This window comes from Gallus gallus, chromosome 3 (assembly GCF_016699485.2).
Source record: "Gallus gallus isolate bGalGal1 chromosome 3, bGalGal1.mat.broiler.GRCg7b, whole genome shotgun sequence".
Taxonomy (NCBI): Eukaryota; Metazoa; Chordata; class Aves; order Galliformes; family Phasianidae; genus Gallus; species Gallus gallus.
Genome location: NC_052534.1, coordinates 31,236,378 through 31,260,411, shown reverse-complemented (window position 1 = coordinate 31,260,411; position 24,034 = coordinate 31,236,378). Strand labels below are relative to the sequence as shown.

The window sequence follows — 24,034 nt, the reverse complement described above, 5'->3', positions numbered from 1 at the left end:
TCAGTCATAGGATGAGGATGGAGCTGCTCAAAAGTAAAACACCTCATGTATCTGTAGTTGGAATGGCACACATGCAGTCTTGCTGAGCCATACAACTTACAAGAGACATACAACATACAAGACATAATCTGGGTCTTCTTACTTTGTTCTTGAGTCATTCTAAGATCTGAGAAGTAGATTGTTGATATACTTATGGGCTTTTGGATTTGGTGTCTAAATTTAGAATAAGGGTTTTTGTGTTAAACAAAACTTTTTTAGAAAAATGTTTGCAGATTTTGATTATAAAGATATTTGTTATTCTAATATTGAAACCTTTAAAACTCTTATTAGGTTTACTGTGAATGAACAGAGTTCATGTTATAAGCATACTGTTCAATCTGGACCTTTTAATTGGCTTGTTTCTATAATTAAATCTTGATGAAAAGTTCAAGGGTTTGATAGCAGATGGACTCTAGCAAACATTCAGGCACATGCACATTCATGTAGATATATAAACTGTACATGTAAAATACTTGAAAATTGAAGGAAAAATATGTCAGCAGTTATCATTATCATGTATGGAATGTGTGAATAAACAAAACAGATATTAAAAAGTGTTTTCCATAATTCAGGTGGTAAATTAATTTGGATTTAATTAATAAATATTTATAAATAATGTTAATACTACTGTTTTTTGTAGGTTCCATCACCTCAAGCAGCCCTACTGCCCAACCTGCTGAAGTACTGTTACAGGCTACTCCTCCACATAGAAGAGCTCGATCTGCTGCGTGGTCGTACATATTTTTACCTGAGGAGGCTTGGTGTGATCTCACAATTCATCTTCCTGCAGCAGTGCTGCTCAAAGAGATACACATCCAGCCTCATCTGGCCTCTCTTGCAAGTAAGTACGTTTGCCGACACTGCTGATGTGAAAATTTGATGAGTAAGATTTAGCAGTGTCAGAAACATAACATCAGAAGAACAAAAATGGATACATTGTATGAAGAATGCCAATAAATGAGTTGAAGAGCTTACTATTTCTGCTTCTCTTGAGAGTTGAAGGCTCTGATTCTGATTGATTTCATGTAGTTTAGTGCATGTTTTGTGGCATTAACATTAATATGCCAGAAAACTTGTCAAACTTCTCAAAATTTAGGAGAACGTGATGTTGATCACAAATCTTCAGGCAAAATGGTGTTGTGTGGGAGTTGCAATGAAACATGAGAGAAACAAATTTTCTTATTTTCCTTAGCTCTTATTGCCATAGCCCAAGTAGGAAAAAATGTGATATTTATAGTGACGGGACTTTTCTTCATCTCGTGTCTTTGGAATAAGCTGTATAACCCATTTATCCACATGCTTATGCGTTTCACCATATGTTATCACACAGGACACATACTCTAGCTGCAGTTACACAGTAGTGTTTGCTTAAGTTCAATTTCATCGTGTTCCCTATCTTTAAAATGAATGCTTGTTTAATGCTTAAAATTCAAAGCAGTACAGGTTTTTAAATGGTATTAAACCTTCTTACCTTGCTCCGTAGCTTGCCCTTCGTCAGTATCTGTTGAAATAAGTGCAGATGGTGTCAATATGTTACCTTTGTCAACTCCTGTTATCACCAGCGGTCTCACATACATAAAAATACAGCTCGTAAAAGCTGAAGTTGCGTCAGCTGTCTGTCTTCGTCTCCATCGTCCACGGGATGCTAGTACGTTAGGCCTCTCTCAAATCAAACTGTTGGGCCTCACAGCTTTTGGAAACACCTCATCTGCAACAGTCAATAATCCATTCCTTCCTTCTGAGGATCAGGTCTCCAAAACAAGGTAAGCCTCTGGTATCAGTTGACAGAGACTAGAGCGTGCTTTGTAGCGTGCTTATTCTGCGTGTGTAAAATGAAAGTGTTTCATCTCTGTAATGGTGAACAAAAACAAAGGATATGAAAGCATCAAAACTTATATCTGGTGTTCTTATTGTAGACAGTTGTCAAAAAAAGTTTAAGTAGCGGCATATTTCTTATCTCTTCTGAAGTCAGGAAACTTACCTAAGTGTTGAAGCAGGAATAGAAATAGAACAGTAGAATGTTTTGTGGAAGCTGTATCCAATATTTCTATTTACAAACAATTGAGAAATAGGAACTGAATGTTGTGATTCTGGCATATGAGCAAGAACTCTTTTCAAAAGCTTTGATTTGCTTAGGTGTGATTTTGAATTTCATACTCATTTTTAATATAAAAATAAAGATTTAAGGGCAACCTCAGCGTTTTTCAACCTGAATTTAATCATTTATAGGTAAATATTTTAAATTATTGGTTTGACTGAAATTTAGTTTACTTAATGGTTAAAATTCATGACTTAGAAATGTTTCAGCTTTGAATCTTGTTGTTATTAAGTTTGAAAAGGAGATGAGGGAAAATTTTTAAGTATTTTATGCCTTCAAAAGAAAACAAAATCTAAAAGTATGGAAATTCAGAGACCACGCATGCTGTCTGGTGTATATTTTATAGAAGCTGTATAACTGAAACTGATCCATGATCTTGAATAGCAGCAAAACAGATTCTGGTAGACAAATTGTTCTTCTGTTATATTTGTACTTCAGAAAAAGTTAGCTTCAAGTTACACAAAAATAATCACTACTAAAGAAAGTGTGAGTGTACATTCGTAACATCTTGAAATGTTTTACTGTGGTTTTCAGCTTACTTTGATAAGTATCTCGAAAGACTCATGGCAGTAATTTGATAGATATGTTAAATGAACTTGAATATAATTTTGGTTTAGACGTAGCAGAGAACTGATTATTTTCATGATAAATATTTTGGAATGTTTTTTTCCTAAAATAAAAACGCAAGCTTTGTATAAGATATATCTGACAAGCTTCCCATAGTTTCACTGCCTCCCTCTCTCAAAAAAGTGGGTAAAATTAATTGTGAAAACTTATTAGTGAAATGATGTCATTTATTTCATGTACAGTTTAAATTGCCTTAGGCAGTGTTGTTCAAAAGAGCCTTGGGGAAGAAATGCAATGATAAACAAATCGAATTTCTGTAGTTTTCCTGCAGTTTTTTCTGTCAGGTGGGACTCTGTGCTCACTGATGTTCACTGTAATTTGTGAATGACCCTAAAAAGGGGCAGAGCTAGCCCTGCCATTACAAACTATTAATCCTCTTAAAAGCTCTTATTTTTAGGAGAGACATATTGTAAGTAGTTGCCAACTATTACTGCAGGATCTTGACCTTGTATATCAATCCATTTGTGTCCAAGTGAGGAGATGTGCTGTTTCATCTTTCCCATTTATGTGACTTTTCCCATTACATATGCATTTAATGCAGGCTGTAAGGAGTACTTCAGAGCTAGAAAAAAGTTTGGTTTGTCCCTGTACACAGTAATGTGATGCTTTAAAAAAGAAAAAAAGAAAAAAAAAAGCATAAAAATACTACCTTTACCCACAAACCCTGCCTTTCTTACAAACTCAAAGCAGTAGTTGCAACAGTAATGCTAATGTGTGTTATGTTGTATTCTTAGATTCAGTTATTTCAATTTACTTTTCTCAGATCGTCTGATTGCATCACAGAAGTTTTCTGCAATGCTTGTCATAGAATCTAATACAAGTAGATGCATTATAGATGAAAAATAAAATGAGAAAATGACACATTTTGCTCATTTTCCTATTTTCCTTTTTTTCAGTATTGGATGGTTAAGATTATTACACCACTGCCTCACTCATATAAGCGATTTAGAAGGAATGATGGCTAGTGCTGCAGCACCCACTGCTAATCTGTTGCAGACGTGTGCTGCGTTACTGATGTCACCATACTGTGGTATGCATTCTCCAAACATTGAGGCTGTGCTTGTAAAAATTGGGCTGCAGTCCACCAGAATAGGCCTCAAATTGATTGACATTCTTCTCAGAAACTGCTCAGCATCAGGGAGTGACCCTGCAGGTGAGTGCATTGTCTTTCTTTTCAATTGTTGCTTAAGAAGTTGCTTGTATAAACTTACAAGTATAGTGTATTTGCATGTTACTTTCAGAGTTTGAATTCTGCTTGCCAGTACTTACTGGTTTTTTCATGACAAGTGTTTAACTTGCCATTATATTTCTGGGCATCACAGAGCTTTGTGCCTGAGTAGCTCTACAATAGTGAAACAGTGCAACCAGCACTGTTTTGATTTGTGCCGAATATATGATAAAGGGAATGTTCTGAAATCACAAAAGTAGGCTATGCAATATATCCTAAGCACAGCTGTGTATATACCTGTATGCAATGTCTAGATGTTCCAACATAAAGAATACCTCAGAGTTCTAAGGAAAGTACAGTAATGTTTGATCTGTAATAAGCTGTAGGATATAGTAAAATCTGAATAGCACTGTGAGACAATTATTCAACAAGTGGTTTACGTTCCACAGCAGTAGCTGTTCAGTCAATGTACTGTGGGGTTTTTGTGTGTTTATGATTCTGTATCACTTGGCTTTGCTGTTTAGTGGTTTTTAAGTGAAAGAGTTCTGAACTCTTATTTGTGCTGTTTTGAAGTTGCTGATTGTAACAGAGAACACCTTTTCAAAATGCCTCCTGTGAGGTACTTCACCATGAGTTAATGTGACGCTGTAGCGCATTATCTTTCATTAGAATGCTGTTAAATAGGAGAGTAGTTTCCTAATTGGCAGGAGATGGAGAATATAGGAAGGAAAAAATGAATTGGAAATAATCCAAGGAACTCCTGGGCTAGGGTCGTGCTGGGGGAAATGGGAATTAAGTGAGCTTCCATATTGAACCAAACATTTGCTTCTTGGATGCGTGAGGTTTGACAGCTCTATTGTAATTAGTCATGTTCTTGATTCTATGACTGGATTCTATGCCTTTTGGGAATGCGTTGAAGAAAATCCTGCTAGTTAAATCTGCAAGTCTTCTGTCTGATGAATGTTGCAATTAATTTTTTTTCTTCTGTAGTAAGGCTGAACATTATATTGAACGTATTAAGTGTGGAATATCATGATACTGATATTTTAGCCTGCGTATGTTAATGGCAAAGCTCAGTTCAGTGTTAATATTGCAATTCTTTAACGATTTTGTGAGTACTTTTAAAAAATACGTATGTAAGTACTTCTGTTGTTTTCCCCTCTTCCCTTTCCTCCCAAACCCCCCATTTCTTTTCTTTTCTTTTTTTCTTTTTTTTTTTCTTTTTCTTTTTTTCTTTTTTTTTTTCTTTTTCTTTTTTTGAATGCGGCAAGATCTGAATAGCCCTTTACTGTTTGGAAGATTAAATGGTCTCTCTTCTGACTCCACAATAGACATTCTTTATCAGCTGGGAACAACTCAGGATCCTGGAACAAAAGATAGGTAACGTTATTTGGATTATCCTATGGAAGGGTGTATAGTCTGCTAAACAGTGGCACAAAAGCAGAGCCTTTTAAAATCTGATTATTTTAATATAGCCTGAAAGTGCATAAATCTTAAAGAAGCCTTTCAGCTTTGCCTTCTAGATCTTTCCGTCCTTTACAGAGAATGCTTTTCCTCTCTTATTTGGTCTTAGAAAAGTGAGAAAACGCTTAGTATTCAGCTGAATTTGCTCTCAAATACTTAGAACTTAGTTACCTTCTATGTTTTCCTTCTCTGTAGTAAGAAAGCTTACATTTGACTGTCAAAGATGATATGTGTTTTTAATTTATTTTGCACTGTTAGTGATTTAAGTCTTGAAAACAGAGTTTGAGCTCATTCTTGAACTCTGCTTCAAAGAAAGCAATAAATGCTTAAATCAACCTACTCAAAGAGAGCAAGTTAATTTGGTTTTGAGTGTTTCTTTGACCCTTTGTAATGTACTACATCATCTTGCCTTCCAGGATTCAAGCACTGTTAAAATGGGTCAGTGATTCTGCGAGAGTTGCAGCTATGAAAAAAAGTGGCCGGGTCAGCTACATTTGTCCAAATAGCTCAACAAGAGAGTATGGTCTTTTGATGCCATCTCCTTCTCACTTGCATTGTGTAGCAGCAATTTTGTGGCATAGTTATGAACTGCTTGTTGAATATGATTTACCAGCGTTGCTGGACAGAGAGCTCTTCGAGTAAGTAAAGCGAAGTATTGTACCACCTACTTTTCTAACTAAATTGTTTTGTTCTGAAATAATACAGCTTGAAGTGGAATAAGCAGTGGAAATTGACAGCCCTGATGCTGGTTGAAAGAATGAATACTAAAAATATATCTAAACAGGTGGCTTTGTATCTCTAAACATGTATATAAACAGGTATATATTAAGAATTATAACATTCGAGAAGAAAGAAGTGTAATAATATAGATTTCTTAAAATGAATAACCCAATTAGATTTGCACCAATATGAAAGTGGGATTAACAATTGAATTCCTGTCCGTTGGAGAGTATGTTGTTTTCAGCATAGGATGAGATGAAGAAATGCTAATAAAAATATTGTACCTAGCTTCAGTATGCATTTTGCAATATAGTCCTGATCCTCTGCCTCCTGCCAAGTAAAACTATAACTCATATCAGCCAGCATCTGGAGCAAATCATACAATATATTTTAAATGAGTACAGAAGGATTTTTGTTAAACATGGGAAAAGTAATTCTTCTAACAAAAATAACATCTCCACTGTATTCATCTTCCTTGATACTTCAACTTCTGAAGTAATTTTGTTGACTCTAACTATAACTATTAAGTTCTCCTTCATGTGATATGTCACTTTTCCTGTGGATGTATTTTCTAGTCATTCCCATGTTCGATTTCGCTACTTCTGTTTTTTACCGGTAGATAATAATTTATTACTTAGTTATTTTTAATATCTACTTGGAAAAGAATTTTATTTTTCTATGGACAGTAAAATCACCTAGAAAATCCTGGTGGAAGGATTGCGTTGAATTTATAGTTGGTGAAGAGTTTGTGTGCCATTATATGTGGATTTTAAAAAATACTTGCCACTCAAATTTTGGGAACTTTTCCAAAGTCACAGTTAGTGTTTTATCTTGGAGCAGTTTTTAATCAGCCAGCACTGAAACTAACATTTGTTAGATCTACATTCTCTTTTGGAGTCTTCAATTCTCTTTAACTAAACGTAAAATAATACTTCCATCCAAAGGGAGAAAAACAATCCTTATCTTCTAAATAGAAATGTGATATGGGATGATGCATTCAAATATTAAAATACTAACATCAAAGTGCCGCAAGGCGTGCGTTAATGTGTATATTTAGAGTTCAGAATTATATATCTTGTACATGATGTCACAGTCACTTGAATGCATTGCAGAAAACTGCTTTTTAAAATACTTCTTCGTACCAGCTTGTTCAGAGTAGGTGAAGTATCATATTTTCACTAATTTACAAATACCGCTTTGCAAGTATGAGCTAAATAATTGGACCAAATTAGTCTTTGCATTCAGGTGCCTTTGATCTGATATTATTTGAAAAGAAGTGAGCTTAAAGGTAGGTGTTGTTAACTTGCGTCTTGAGGATAGTAAGAATAGTGTCATTCAACCAATGAGATTCTTCCTGCTTTCATTTTCTGTGCAATATCTTCAGTTATTATTATTTTTATTATTAATCATTCTTATAATTTTATTATTAATTATTATTATATTCTCTTCTTATAAGAGAAATGTAAAATAAAAAAGAAGTAAAAAAAAAAAAATTAATAATACTTCCAGTTTTTACAAAGGACTAATTAAGAGAACTTTGTGGAAAATGTGTGCTATTTTAGTAGCCACATCTTGGAGAGTTGAAAGCACAGAGACGTTGCAGTTGTCTCAAAAATGTGTAAATTAAGTGACAGCTGTCCAGAAATGGAAATCCTGTCTTTGGCAACATCCCAGCAAGAGCCACCTCTTTGCTATTTTTAATATAGTATGATGAAATAAATTCAAATATAGGGATGAGTCATGCCTTTTGGGTAATGAATGTCCTGCTGATACAGTGATCCAAAAGAGGCTGTCAAACTCAGCTCAGTTTTACAACAGCTTCTAGAATAGTTAATGTGGAAAGATGATGTATAAAATGCAAAGCAAAGGGAGTGTGAGTGGCAAGCTATCTATGTTTTGATGTTATTTTTGTCTTCTACAGATCACTGTTTAACTGGTCCATGTCTCTTCCCTGCAACATGGTTTTGAAGAAAGCTGTTGATAGTTTGCTTTGCTCAATGTGCCACATCCACCCAAATTACTTTTCCTTACTCATGGGATGGATGGGTATCACTCCTCCTCCAATGCAGTGTCAACACAGACTGTCCATGACTGATGACAGCAAAAAGCAGGACCTCAGTTCGTCTTTAACAGATGACTCTAAAAACGCACAAGCCCCTCTTGCACTAACTGAGTCTCACCTGGCTACTCTTGCTGCCTCATCTCAGTCTCCTGAAGCTATCAAGCAGTTATTGGACTCAGGTTTGCCTTCGCTGCTTGTAAGAAGTCTTGCTAGTTTTTGCTTTAACCATACTTCTAGCTCGGACTGCAATGCACAATCAACGGACATCACCCAGGATAGACTCAGGAGGCACCATGTCCCACAGCACTTTAATAAAATGCCTATCACGGCAGACCTGGTTGCTCCTGTTCTCAGGTTTTTGACAGAAGTTGGCAACAGCCACATAATGAAGGACTGGTTGGGTGGTTCTGAAGTCAATCCGCTGTGGACAGCACTTTTATTTCTGTTGTGCCATTCTGGTGCTACTTCTGGAGGACACAATGTGACTGCACAACAGGCAGGTGCAAGATCCAGCTTGCTTTCATCAACTGTAACAGCGGGGTTGACCACTCAGCAGCGGACAGCAATTGAAAATGCAACAGTTGCTTTCTTCTTACAGTGCATTTCTTGCCATCCTAATAACCAGAGGCTTATGGCACAGGTGAGACAGAAAACAAATGAGATTGTTATTTCTTTGTTAATAATGAGTCAAAATTTACGTAGTTCCTAATTTTGAAACTTCTTTTTTTTTTCTTTCTTTGAGGTGTTTGTTTTGTAACTTGTCATCAACTGGGAGAGTTTTGTGCTGAAAACTGTTAGCTTGTTGGTCAGACTTACAAAACTATAAGAATACTTGGACATGGCCATTCAGTGCTGTGTATGGATTTGTATTCCACTTGGCTGTATCAAGATGTATTTCTGGCCTTAACAAGACACTTCAGGCCAAAATCCACAATGCTGTATTTAAGTACATCGGTTTAAAATCTTCTGAAGTGGGATTTGAAAATGAAGCTCCATACACGTATTTTAAATTAAGAAATTGAAGGAAATTTGCTGTTTATTTATACAGACATATACGCTGTGCAATTGGTGTCCAGGAATACGTGGAATATTGCAGAACAGTCCACTATTGTAATTCAGCAAGTTCAGCTAATTTCCTCACAGCTGTTAATCTTTCAGACCTAGCTGAATGAAAGTACAATTAAAATGATTTTTCCTTTCAACGTTAGGAATGTCAGTGCCCCAGGAGCAGTTAACTTGAGTAAAAAAAAATAAGTTAGCACGTTTCTTTGCAAATGGCCAGCAGTGGCACTTTGCTACAGAATAGGAAAATCTTGCTTTAGGAATTCAAAAGTTATTTTTCTGAATACTTTTTCTTCAATTTTTATTTTTCTTAGTACTCTCCATGTTTACAATTTGCTGTATTCAATATTTTGTATGTTTTAAAATTTTTTTTCTGTTGTTTGTTTCTTCAGTGGCGCTCATTTCTGGTATGGGTTGAATGATAGCTGGAAGGTAGATCTTAGGCATTGCTTATTATGGCTGTATAGAGCTATATTTTGGAGACCTAGATATAGAAATACTTGAAATATGATGTAATTTTTATTCCCAGGTTCTCTGTGAATTGTTCCAGTCTTCTCCTCAGCGTGGGAACCTCCCGACCTCTGGAAACATTTCAGGATTTATTCGGAGGCTTTTTTTGCAGCTGATGCTCGAGGATGAGAAAGTGACTTTGTTTCTTCAGTCCCCATGTCCAGTAAGAGTTTTTGCTATCTGCATGGGCAACATGGCTCAAATTTAACCCCCCAAAAAGTCAATGTATATTCAACTTTGAAAGGTCAGGCAGCAACTTTTACTTCTGTACGTATCTGGAAAGTAATGTTTAGGTGAATTGTAATTCAGCATTTTAAAAGAAAATTTAAGGCAGTATTTTGAGACAAAGCCATCTTGCTGGAAACATCAACATTCTGACAGAATAGAAAACTGGAATTTATCTTATGGGAGACCTTTACTAGTATTCTTAAATACTAGCAATAAACACAGATGTGAAGTTCTAGTCCTTGCATCAATTCTTTATTATAAATTTTGTTGAGGAACTGTCTCAATTTTGATGCTCCAGAACTGGCAGAGATCCTTCGTTAGCCATAACACCACAAATAAATTCTTGAATGATAAATTCTTGAACTGATCTGTAAAGCAACTTTATGCATTTACACTTCTTTACCAGAACACAGTTACAATCAGTGACTGAATTGCTGTGCTCTTATGTAGGACACGGAAACTGGATTAGATAGTGTTAAATGGAAAAGGGAGAGCACATAAGTTTTAGTACAAAGACGTTTAAATATTTTATTTCAACGTGACTGAGATCAATTCTTAATATGGCTTTTGGTACCATCAAGGTAGCATCGGTTTTCTAGTAAGATGGTTTACGTAGCACAGATTTTTGCAGATCTTAAAAACAAGTTGCCAGATAATTCAGTTTCATCTGCTAACAATACCAAGAAACTGTCTGGCTGTTCTTAGTGGGTAGAAGATTCCTCCTTTCACGTCCGAAGAGGAGACTTAAAAGTGATGTGGATATGCAGAATTTACTTCTAGTATATCTAGCAAATTAATCTTTAAAATGCTGGATCCCTATTTTATCTCCGAAGTTCTTAGCAAAACTGTATATTTAAGTCAGTTTTCCATTGTCATGAAGTATTAAATGCATTTGTTAGTATTACACAACAATAAATTGATTCTATGTATAAACATTAGTAAACAGTTTTCCTCATGGTTTGGAGAAGGGAGCAATAGCTCTCTGTGCAGAAAAGTTTGTTAAGGTATTGCAAGCAAAGAATAATATAAAAGTATGAACATGGCTCAGGCTAAAATATGTGATGCTAAAATACTTGAAATATTTTAACTAATAATGACTTAGTTATCTATAGTAATAGCAAAAAGTAAATTCATTAAGTAGAAGAACTTTATTTCACAAGTCAGAGCTCTAGAGAAGTAGCATCTTATTTTCATTTGACCCTCTAAAGTTGAAAGGTAAATAACTTTTCATTTTAAACATACATAAGAGTTAATCTTATTTTGCTGAGGCATATTTATAAAATCTTAGTGTTTTAACTTATTTCTGAAACTAAAAGCATGTTAACTTTTTGTCTTTCAGCTGTACAAAGGTAGAATTAATGCTACTAGTCATGTAATTCAACATCCAATGTATGGAGCTGGGCACAAATTTCGTACTCTTCATTTGCCTGTCTCAACAACTCTAGCTGAAGTTCTTGATCGTGTGTCAGGCAAGTTTACTACAGTTTGTTTTATTTTTAAGATTGTTTATATGTCCTTATGTGTTTTTTTGTTTTGTTTTGTTTTTTGAAAGCTAAGGATGTCTTACATGTATATTTGCAGTGTTCCTAGGTACTTGTTACATGTGACACAGAGGTTTAAACTATAATCTTTTGGATATACCTTGCATGTTCTTTTTAAAATGCACTTCACTGGTGGTTGTGTACTGTTTTTTCCTTCCTTTAAACTCAAATTCTGGTAATTAAGGTACCATTTCAGAGGAGAAGGTGGGACTTTTGTTAGGGCTTTTTTTGTTTTAAGTATTCATGTATTCTTAAATCTCTCAAGTCCTACTGCAAATATTGGTCTTCAAAATGCCCTTTCACTTAATTATATCCCCAGTAATGTCACTTTCATATCCTGAAACTTAAAAGGTTATCTCAATGGTGTTGCTATGAGAAGAGAGCTAATGATCCAATTTCTTTGGATACGCATTTGTATACTACACAGATACTTCCGTTTACTTCATGGGGATTGGAAAGCTTCATTTGCTTGTAGAGATTAATTTTCAAACTATAAGACATGACTTTATTTTTATAAGATGAAGTATTTCGTTATACAACTCAAATTTATGTGGAGAAATGAATCTATGTGGGGCTTTGTTGATTAGCCCCAACAATGATGGGCAATGATATAAGATTCAGTACCTGAATGGTAGATGCCTTAACCTTAAAATGAATCTCACCTTGATATTCAATTAATACTTTAGAAAATATACCTGTATGTTTAAGATTATGGTTAATGATCTTTTCCAAAATGTAGAAATTGTCTTAAAGGTATTATGTTCATGCGAGAGCTCTCTAGGTAAAGTCATCAAGTTGATTCTCGTCAGGTAAAAAAATAGAGCAAATTATGTTACCTTAAAAAATCAGTGTTAAGCATGCATAATTCAAAGAAAAGAAGCAGAGAAGGGGGGGACACCAGTAATTCTGCTTTAATCTTATCAATAATAGCAAATCAAAGTAAAAAATGATGATAGCAGTTAGGATTTTCCATATTGCAGGTGTGCACTGTGAAGGGCTTGCATGCGTACGTGACTGGGAATGTAGTCCTTATGTGTATGAGTTAACTTTTCTTGTCTGTAGGATCAAATTTAATTTCTTAAGTTGATCTTTGTAGAGTTCAGAAAAACTGTTGCCTTTTCATATCTACTTAAAATCTATACATCTACATAATTAATAAGCACGTTTGGATAGTAAATATGTTATCTAATGAGGTGATAGAAGTACTGTAATGGTGCTTGACAAAAACAGCATGTGCTTTGGAATGTTGATTAAAAACAGCGAAGCCTAGAAAAATGCTTGAAGTTTATTTACCACAGTATAATTTACTGTTTTGCATAGAAATCTTTATTGACTTAGTGTTCAGACATGATCATGTGTGGAATGTGACCCAGAGCTCTAGTTCCTTCTGCCGTTTATGGTCAGAAATACTTTAATGAGAGAAACAGCTGATGCACATGAGGTGAGGATCAGTTGTTCAGCAGTGACATAACCTGTACTGATCAGCTGCCTTGGTGGTGTATTGTGCTCAGCTCGATAGCCAGTGCTAATAGGGCCTGGGGAAGGGAATGTGCTGATGTGATGTACAGTAATGCACGTAATGAAACCGATCAAATGCTGACTTCGTAGCACATCATAACTTTGCTTCATGCTACTGAATTGTTTCATTTTAAATTGGAAGAATTGGTTCTGGAAAAGTGTGTGTTCTTTTACGCTTCCCTCCTGTATCTGTTGTGATTTTTCTGATGATATTAAAAGCTTTGTGATTCATGTGTATCTTTCCGTGAAGTTCGTGGTTAGGATAGTAAAGGCTAATATACAAGGAATGAACTGTATGTGTAGGGTGAAAGGAGGGAAGAGAAGGGATGGACTGTGAGTGGGAAAAGAAAAATGGGCTGCTACCACTATAACAAAAGGAAGTTTTGAAGATCCCGTTTTGAAGACTGGTCCATGGATTAATTTCTTTTTTCTTTCTTAGCTATTCTTTTAAGTCTTCTGTTATATTCAGGTCTCAAATGGATCATTTCATACTTTCTGTAAAAACAAACCACAATAAGGTTGTTCATCTCATATTTTTTCTCACTGCCTTAAAAAAGAGAAAAAAAAAGTATAGCATCAGAGCATTGGTAAATTTGCTGCTCGCATCCTTCACCAGAGGAAGAAAGTATGTGGTGTAATGGCAGATAAAGTAGTCTAGAACGAGTACCAGTTGTTCTGTATTCCATCCACCTTAGTTTTAATTTACTGGTCATGACTGGTCAGAAAGACTGAACGACAAAGGTGGATATTACCTGAATAATAAAAATATGTTTTCTTACACATCTTCAGTAGTTTTATTAATGAAGTTTATATTGTCCACCAATAAGTGGGCATTCAGTCCATGAGACCAAACTAGAGTTTAGTATATAAATAATACTGATGAGGATATTAAAAATGCTAATGAGGATATCCACACCAAGTCTGAAATACATATCTGTAAATAAATATACACACAGGTATGTGCATAAATAGATGTAAATATATATTAGGTCCTGAGTAATAGCATTTTCACACTATGTATCTTCTCCAAGGCAACTGGAGAATGATTTAAAAATTTTGATGCCAGTGGTTTACAAAGTGTAAAATAATCCATCGAAATGAACAATAAACAATTTTTTAAGCTGCTTGCTGATACCTTTGGTCTGCACTAATGATCAAACCAAAATTGTTGTACTGCAGTAACTAAATATTCACTAAAGCAAATACACAAGTTTTGGATGTGTTCTTTATGCATCCTGTAATTTCACCAGATCTGAAATTGCTATCTGGATGCTGGGAATTAAATACAACAATATAAGGAAGTCTGTAGATATTCTTTAAAAATAAACAAATATATTTCTTTTTTTCCTTACGGTTTGATTTCATTCTCTTTTGTTTGCTGTCTCTTCTTTTTCTAATCTCATTTTTTTTTATTGGTTGCAGTTGTGTTTCAACATAAATATACTTGACTCATCACGTAACAGATTTAGGTTGTAACAGTTTTAAATTGATAAAGGGCAGATTTGAGGGGAGAAGAGATTGCACCTTTAATACCTTAATTCTTAGATATTTATAAGAGTATTGTTGCCTGGGATGGAAGTCTGAGCCACAGAAGTTGTTAAGCATAGTTGTGCTAACAGACTAGAAGAAACTGGCAACAAAATCAATGTGTTATATTAAAATGCCATTCTCTCCTGTTTTGATTTTTTTTTGTCCCTGTGTAGATACACCCAGTATCACAGCTAAGCTAATTAATGAACAAAAGGAAGATAAAGAAAAGAAGAACTATGAAGAAAAAGAAAAAGTTAAGGCAGAAAATGGGTTCCAGGACAATTACAGTGTTGTTGTTGCTTCTGGTATGTTTTTGTTTCATCTCCTGAAAAATTATCTTTCAGATGTTAAAAGGGTGGGTGAGAGGAATCAAATCTACAGTTATTTAATTATTAACGAGCATTAGACAAAATTGTAGTGCCCGGTTAATCTAACTGGCTGCTAAGCAGCAAAGATCAGATCCAGATTGAACTGCTGTCTCTACTGATTTATGGACTATGGCAAATTTTAACTCAACTTGGCTGTCTGTTGTGTGGCTAGTGTGTTGTAGATGCACTCTCAGAATTTAGATTATATGCTAAGATATTAGTATTTGCCTACTGTTATTATAGGTTGAGTATTAATTCCTCTGGCTTTTTGCAGTGGCTAGTGCATCAGAGTTTAATCACCTACAAACAATATGTTTTGGAAATGAAAGTATTCCTGTACTTCACATATTTAAGACTGTCAGAATAAAACCACATTATTCCACTTGGAAACCACAAATAAAGGGTATTGCTCCATTGCTACAGGGGCTATAGATTGAGTAAGGTAATCTTGCAGTGGTATAACATTACAGTCCAGGTGATGGCTGTAGAGATCATTAGCCTTTCAATTTGAAGTTCTAGTGTGTGAGAGGTTATTGAACTTCAAACTACCCTTTTCTTAGCTAGGTCTCTGCCCTCACTGAGCATTCTCCATTTCATTTACATTTCATGAAGCATGAAGAAGAGAGGCTGATTTCCTTTGATTTCTGGCACCAATGTTTCTTAAGCTTTTTATTGCAAGAGTTTAGATATAGCAATAATGCTAAATTCAACTGTTGAATAGGGAAGCAGTTTCATGGATCTTGGTATATATTTAAAACAACACAGCTGATTCTTAGTTATAACATCTCTTTTTTTGGAGATATTCTTGCAATAGGTGCCACTTAGGCCGGATAAGATCTAAAACATAAGACATTTAAGTGAAGGATTAAAACGTGAGCAAAGAAACTAGGAAGAAAACGACATATTAGCACTGAAAGTAGGTCATAGTGTAGTTAGCTGTGTCTCATCCCACTTGCATTTCTGGTCATGCTGCTTCATGTAACTGATTTCCTGTTTAAAAAGGAAGATTTAAGTTCTTTCTTGCTTATGTTTCTTCCACTTAAGTAAAAGAGCTTAAATGTAGATTTAATTTACATTTGTTTTTAACTGCCTTTTCATGGAGTCTTTTCTTTTGTCTATATCTTTTTACATTCTCTTTTTTTGTACATTTTTTGTTTCCTCATACTCATGTCACTGTTTTACCTGTTCCCTATTGGTAAAATTGTTAGAGAGAGGAGATGTTATTTGGAACCTGATCTTCTTCAGAGAGACTATGTTAGTGGACTGAAATTAGCTGAGTATTGTAGCTTATCCTACTAAGAAGGTGAAGTCATAGCATATTATATCTGGTCAGGATTATGTTGGTTTTACAGCTTCTCTTGACTGATTATAAAGCAGTAGTTGCACATATATTTCTATTTAGACCTGTTGACTTCTTCACTTCTGCCCTTCTATATAGTTGACAGAACATGTTAGTAGTCCAGTTTCAGTATACTTCAAGTCATCATTGACTGTCTCAAAATGTGGTAGTTTTGACACATAAGCTCAGTAAGTTTTCATATACCTATTGAGCCCTTTAATTTTCATTTAGGTCTTAACTATAAGGTTTTGACCAAGGCAGTTTTAAAAGTATATTTAAAGGTACTTTTCATCACTTGTTCTAATGTCAGTACTGTAGCTGAAATCACCCGGTAAGTCAGATGTTTGTCTATGGACTATGGACTGAAATATTTGTCGATGCAGAAATTTTTGCCTTACTTGATTTCAGTTTGAAAAAACAACCTCAGTAAGATTTACTACAGGTCCCTGTCATGTTATCAAGCAGAATCAAAGTAGTAGTTTACAGTTACAGCTTGTTTTATACTTGGGACTTAGGAGGGTGCACAACTGTGAAAAATACTGGGATTAGATTCAGATGTATTTTATATGTGAATGCTGTTCGGATATTTGTTAGTTGTGTTTTTCAGTATGACTTTTTTTGCAGCAGTTGAAGGGATTGAATACATTGCAACTTGGCTATCTGAAGTTATTAAATACTATAATAACTTGATTCTTATTATTATCTCTGTACTAGGTTTGAAATCTCAGTCAAAAAGAGCTGTTTCATCTACCCCTCCACGTCCACCGTCAAGACGAGGAAGAGTGATGGCAGATAAAGTAGGTACTTCTTCCTCAGGAGCAGAATCTTCCAGCAAGACTATTAGCGTTCCAGTTTTCCATCTGTACCATAAACTTCTACCAGGTAGCTTTAATAACTGTTTTTACGCTTTGAAAAAAACAATCTTTTTCAGTAGCTGTTATGTCATTAGAAAGGCGATACAATGATGATATACTTCTTTTTTTATTAATTCACTTAAAGTGTAGAGCACTTCTGGGCTGATGACAGCTTTCAGCTGTAACTGAAGTATCATAGTATCTTTGTAACTAGATCGAAAAAGAAAAAGGAAGCAACTAAGGGAATTAAGAGATATCAGATCTCTAATCAAAGATCTTTTTGCCTTTGATGTTTTCTTCGATATAGCTGTTAAAAATTTGTCAGTTTTCTAATGGTGCTATCGACCATCCTGTATTTGTGTAATGGTCTCACAGATTGCACTTCTCGTACAACTACCAGTTGTCACACATGCACACAAGTTCAGAATCAGTGATGAAAAATGGTGTAAGACTTGCTTCACTTACACAATGGCAAGACATAATTAGCATTTGTTTCATAAGACACCATCCTCCATTGATGAGATGGATTGTCACTGAAGACCTTACGGGGCTTGTGTTAATTGGCCAAGTACTGTCAAAATGAAATCAGTATGTTAAGTATATTAAATGATCTAATTCTAAAACATTTCCCTTTACATCAAAGTCTAATAATTACTTATTAGTAATTTGTTCTGCCTTAAGAATAACTTATAATTTCATGGAATAATATATTCTTCCTAAGCAGAGTGGCCAAAATCCTAATATGAGTGATTGATTTGGGCTGTAGTTGCATGTGCATTCCATTCATACACTGCTGCTGAGAAAATTACTCCCTGCACTGCCATTCACTTTTTCTTCAGTTGTTGTGTCTTGACATCGGTGTATTGAGGTAGGGCTGGGATTCATAGCACTGGAAAGGGAACTGCAGGTTTGTTTGTTTTCCAGTTTCTTCCACTTCAGCCTTTTTATCTTATTGTCACTTTTTTACGCCACCACAATTTAATCAATTGGTTTTAATATAGGGGGCAAGGCAGTACTCAATTAAAATGCACATCAAATTACAACCTTAGCCATTTGTTAAGTATGTCAAGTGCTTTGGGCTTTTGAAACAGAGCTACTGTAGGGAATTCCCAAGAGAATATACACTGGAAGTAAGGCCTTGGTTTAGAGCCACTTAATATTTAATATACTTGGCATCTGTGGCACAAGAGTAACATGTGGACATTTATGTCATGATAACCCAATCATAACTTTTCACTCTGACTCAATGCCATTGTTGTTTAGGCCAACCGTTACCTGCTGAAATGACGCTTGCCCAGCTTCTGACTCTCCTGTACGACCGTAAACTCCCTCAAGGATACCGATCAATAGATTTGACAGTTAAGCTTGGATCCAAAGTCATCTCAGATCCAAGCCTATCAAAAACAGACTCATTTAAACGTCTTCATACAGAAAAAGGTGAGTTGTGTTGGTTTTTTTTTTCCTTTTTATAATGCTTTATAATGCCAGTTCTCCATAGTGTGTGTTTGGGCTAATAGCCAGGGCAGATTAAGTAATGCAGGAGTACTTAAAGACACCTGTGAAAAATGTTATTGCAGTAGCCTGAGTACTTAACATGCTTCATGGAAAATGGGAATTATTATCAAGCCCATCTGAGCATGTCTCATAACTCTAGCTTTTAAGAACATTCTTAAAATCATCTCATACAGTCTGTTTCTTGTTAAGGGTTTTTCTAATTGCCTGCTATCTTCTAGTTACAGTGAAGGGGGGGGGAAAAGAGGGAAAAACTGCATCTCAGGAATCTGATTTGAAATATTTTGATATTGTTCTCCTCATTTAAGGAAGGAGTTAGAGGAATGGGACCTTGAAATTTAGCCAAGGTGATCTGATTGCCAACCTGCCTGCACAGCATGGAATTACAAAGTTAATTATGCAGCTATTCTAGGACAGAGGCTTTTGTAAAAACTCACTAGGTGGATGAATCTCTTTGTAAAAAAGACAAGAGATCCTAAAGAAGAATCCAATTAAATATATATATAAATCTATTTTCTTGCTACTAGTCTGAACCAAGTATTTCCTGACTGTGCATTGGGGATGGCTATACAGATCTCTTACTATTGAAATGACTTTATCTTTCAAATAATATTTTTGTTTTGATTTGATGATTATTTAAATTCTGAGTGTGTTATTAATGTTCTTCTATTTGAATGAAATTAGAGTAGGTTCAGTTTATTAGTAGTTGCATGCAAAAACATGAAGATGCTCTGAAATTTTGCTAGGTTACTGGGGTTTGTTTTTGTTGGTTTTTTTTTTTTTAGACCTGAGGCTAATACTTTTGCAAATGTTACTTTGTCATCACAAATCCATTGATTTATGTTAGTATACAGCAAAGTATTATGTTTAGATGTTATATAATGACCGCTTAGCAGTTATGAAAGTTAGTACTTATGCCATTAGACTATTTTTATTATAATTCGTAGAAGGCATTCCTAAATTTGTATTAGTATTTTGGTGCAACTTACAGTAATGTAAATCTGAATAATTGTATGATGTATATTCTAATAATTAATATATTAACCTGCACAAATTATCCATAGTTATGGCATGAGTTTGCTATAATTGCCCAAAGGTACTAATATTTTTATTTTCTTTTGATTTTCTTGTGCTCATTCATAAAATCATAGAATTGCTCAGGCTAGAAAAGACCATAAAGATCATCGAGTCCAACCACAGCCTAACCTAACCTTCATTTCAGTTCTTGACTCAGCTTTTACTGTAAAAGGAAAACCTACTTTTGATGTATTTTTTTATATGAGAAGGAGGAAAAAATACACAGTATTGGTGATGATCTATTAACTTAAATGTTTATGTTTTTGTAGAACATACAGATTTACTGGGTCCTTGTCCTGAAGATGAAGCAATCAGTCCTGGGGACGAGTGCATGGATGCAGTGCTAGATGAATCACTTCTTGAAACATGTCCCATTCAGTCTCCACTGCAAGTTTTTGCAGGGATGGGTGGATTGGCCCTAATTGCGGAGAGACTCCCCATGCTTTATCCTGATGTAATTCAACAAGTGAGTGAAAAAATCAGTCTAGAAAAGCGTGCTAACAATTTTTTTTGTTTGTTCGAGAACACTATATTCCCCATATTTCTGTGTGGTTCAGTTTGACAGTCCCCCTTCAGCCAGGGGAGGAAACTACTTTAAAATACACAAGTGCATGACTCCACAGCAGCCCAGTCATACATGCTGTTTCCCTATACATAATACAGTTTGCTTGAGTAGCCATGTTCTTGTAAAACAAAAGCAGGAATTCAGTGTTGCTCTTGCCTTACCTCAGTTAATTCCTAAGATATTTGGGAGGGTACGGTAGCAAAGAGTTGCTGTTGTTCTATAATACTTACATATCTTTTAATTACTCTCAATGTTCATTTTTTGTGGTTAAGTGGAATTCAATCTTCAGTGTGGACTATGTAGTTTTATTTTATATATTAGAATTATAAATAACCTTATCTGGATTAATTTTATAATAATGGCATATGAATTTCATAGTAAACACATTATTTATTTGTATATGTGTATATTTCTGATTATAATAATTATGTGTAGAATTGCTGTGGATAGGCTTTTCGAAAATGTCAGCAGTTGCATTAGTGTGAAATTACTTCTTTAGCTGCTTTTCTTGGTACACAGGCCCTTATTATGAAAACTAAATTTAAAAATAGCCCCAAAATTATTTGGTTGGTCGTGTCTCTTAACATTTTTTAACTGATATACCTAATAAGAAAGATTGTGAACATCTGTTCCCTGTGAGAGTTGATCATGACTGAAGGGTGCTGCTGAGTACGTTGACTTCAAAACTATGGCAGGAGTGGGTAGTCTGTCATGAGACCAGGATGATTAGTGTGAGTCATTTGTAAATAGCTGTGCACTTTAAGAAGAATACACTCATTATTGGCCACACATTACTTGAAAGTATAGTTTTTCTGAAGATGTTTTAGAGAGATCACATCAAGCCTGTTAAATATCTAAAAGTTAAGGAAATGTATCTGCATAAATGATTACTGTATTTTGAAATACTGTGAAATAGCATGTAGTCTGCATTGATAAAGACAGACAGATCTGTGGAATTCTGCAACAGATAAAAGTCAGCTTATGGCCATAAGAAATTTGATCCCTTTTTTCCCTTCTTTGAAGTCCTGGGAAGTTATTTTCTTGAAACATTTTTTTCTAATTTGTGATACGTTTAAATTCAAATATAGAATAAGAATTATGTGGCCTGTAAAAATAAAACAAGTACAGTAATGCTAAATAAAAGATTCATGATTAAGACTCTTGGATTCTCTAGACTCTTTGCTCTTTAATTTTACTCATATCTTGCTTTAAATTACTGATAGTTAACATTCTGCAAATGCTGCACTTTAATGTTTACCTGGTTATTCTATTAATGTGTAGATGGTTGGAGGCAATACAGCTAGTTGTAGTTTTGGCTCCTAATTAGGAATTAGCCATTTTGGACAAATTCTGCAATGACTTTTTCGATTAATCTTTTCCAATTTACTTTTTCCAGTTTAGCCTATTTAGTTTTAAATAGGCTTACATCAGTTGATTTAAATATTATAAAAGCTTGAAGCTTCTGTGATGTTAAATGTAGAGAGACACGAGTGTCTGTAGTGGATTCATATGACCCTGTGTTTTTGGTGGTCCCTGGTCGATGTAAATAGTAGTGTATTTAATGTGAATTTTAAAGCTGTTTGATATTAAGATTTCATGTCCTTTAGATCTGAATTGGCTGTATGGCTAGCAACTCTTAATTCTTGTTCTTGTTTAAGGTGAGCACTCCAGTTGTTACATCAACCACACAGGAAAAGCAGAAGGACAGCGATCAGTTTGAATGGGTTACCATTGAACAATCAGGAGAACTGGTGTATGAAGCACCAGAAACAATTGCTGCAGAACCTCCACCAATCAAGTCTACAGTTCAGACTATGTCTCCCATACCCGCACACTCTTTGGCTGCCTTTGGTTTATTCCTTCGTCTCCCGGGCTATGCTGAGGTGCTGCTAAAAGAACGGAAACATGCTCAGTGTCTGTTGAGATTGGTGTTGGGAGTTACAGATGATGGTGAAGGAAGTATGTGCTGCAATTATTATGTTTCTTTGTAGACCATGGCTAGATCATTTTACTTGAAGTTATTTATACTGTAATACTTGTAGCAGGAAGTTAGAAATGGTTTGTGCAATTTGCAAAGAACTGTGTTGCTAGCACCTGTCATAGTCTCATCTCTAAATATGAACTTCTTCCTGGTGAAGTTTTGTGACAATCATCAGTATTCATATGCTTACATCTAGATGCTAGAGTAATTGTAAAATAACTACTGATAGAAATGACATGGTCAAGATGCCAGTGCGCTTGGACAGAACTGTTTTGGGTAATAGGATGTGCTCAACTAATTGAGTAAATGTTGTGTATTCCTGCAGCCAAATGCAAAGTAGCATAGATAGAAGCAAAGCTAAAGCAGATGTAGAATAAACTCTTGGACACTACATTAGAATAGGAGGGGATGATTTAAAGATTATAGCAACCAATTAGCTAAGAGTGAACTCTGTTGTAATAGTGTGAGTTCATAAGAATAAAGGGACTAATCTTAGATAAATGAACAAATGAGCATACAAATTCTTTGTAGTCAGTGTCTTTCCAACCTCGAATAATGCATATAGTTCTACAATGGTTTTCAAAACAAAAGGTGCTATAGTACTTTCAGACTTCTTTCATTATGCCTTTGAAAACAGTGCTGTTTTTCCATATGTTAACCAACTGTATTTAGTCTCTGTTCAGCAGTAAAAGTCTTGCTTACTGTCTTATCTGTTTTATATTTTAATTCTTGATTGTTTAGGTACAGGACAGTAGTCAGGAATACGCTGCATGACAAACAGTTATGCAGTTTACTGTCTGCTTACTCCAACCTGATTTAAATAGTAATTAGCTAGAAAACTGTGTACACTCACTCTAATTTTGATTTTCTTGAGTTGATTTCAGTCCTTTGCTTTTGCAAACAATTATACATGCATTTTGTATATAGAAAGAGGCCAACACAAAACTTTTTTGATTACTTTTCTTTCTTCGTGTGTTCACCTACTATCACTATTGGAATACAGCTCCAGAACACCATTTTCCTGATAGATGGGAGCTATCTTTCCTTTTCAGCCTAAAATGACACAAACTGGTGTGTGTATAGATATATATAAATATAAATACATAGCCATATTTGTAATGTACTTCATTAATACTTTTGGATGATATAGCTGATAAACTCTTAAATCTGAGGGAGAAAGTAACATAAAGATCTTTAAAATGAGAAGGAAACTTCTGAACAGAGTTGGCTATTTAGAAATATTTTCGGAGTTTAAATATCTATTTTACGTATACACTGTAGACATAATGTGAAATGCACTGTTAAACACACACTCACAAAAAAAAGAGAGACAGTTCCCAAATCAGTCTGTTGCATTTGTAGGTCATTCCATTATTTATAATGTAGCTTTTAAAAGAAGTAATTTTTGCTCGTCACACATAAGGGTTAAAATTTTTAGGTAGATCTACAAAATGTAAGCATGCAGCTCATGTAACTAAAATTATGCAAGTGTTTCACTACATATTCAACTTGAGTCACATCAGGACTTGGATTGTGTAGTGCTTTGATTCATAATTCGGTCATAAGTATATAAAAAAAAAAAACCCACATTATGATAAATTACAGCTGCTTGTCAGCTGCGCTGCTGTTTGTTGACCATCTGTGTTCTTTAACTCATTCTACTTGCAAGGTTTAGAAAAAAAGAATTAGTCTGAACCAGCTTTGTTCTCTTTTATTTAGAAATGTAACCTGCAGTGTAGTATACAGAGAACGCACATGATTATTAAGGAAT

General features: G+C 34.9%; 1 protein-coding gene across 12 annotated transcripts in view; it reads left to right on the top strand.

Annotated features, from left to right (window-relative positions):
* BIRC6 (baculoviral IAP repeat containing 6) overlaps nt 1-24,034 on the top strand; it is a 170,831-nt gene that overhangs the window by 85,391 nt on the left and 61,406 nt on the right. For 11 of the 12 annotated variants that reach the window (XM_015283766.4, XM_015283760.4, XM_419512.8 and 8 more), the window contains 13 exons: nt 680-880; nt 1,523-1,802; nt 3,661-3,917; nt 5,204-5,312; nt 5,813-6,034; nt 8,038-8,818; nt 9,770-9,913; nt 11,318-11,447; nt 14,741-14,872; nt 16,989-17,156; nt 18,392-18,565; nt 19,987-20,183; nt 21,941-22,241. In XM_015283766.4, coding sequence (XP_015139252.2) covers nt 680-880; nt 1,523-1,802; nt 3,661-3,917; nt 5,204-5,312; nt 5,813-6,034; nt 8,038-8,818; nt 9,770-9,913; nt 11,318-11,447; nt 14,741-14,872; nt 16,989-17,156; nt 18,392-18,565; nt 19,987-20,183; nt 21,941-22,241 — 3,096 coding nt within the window. The remainder of the gene's footprint in view (nt 1-679; nt 881-1,522; nt 1,803-3,660; nt 3,918-5,203; nt 5,313-5,812; nt 6,035-8,037; nt 8,819-9,769; nt 9,914-11,317; nt 11,448-14,740; nt 14,873-16,988; nt 17,157-18,391; nt 18,566-19,986; nt 20,184-21,940; nt 22,242-24,034) is intronic. The other variant, XM_040698541.2, reaches the window with a different exon arrangement.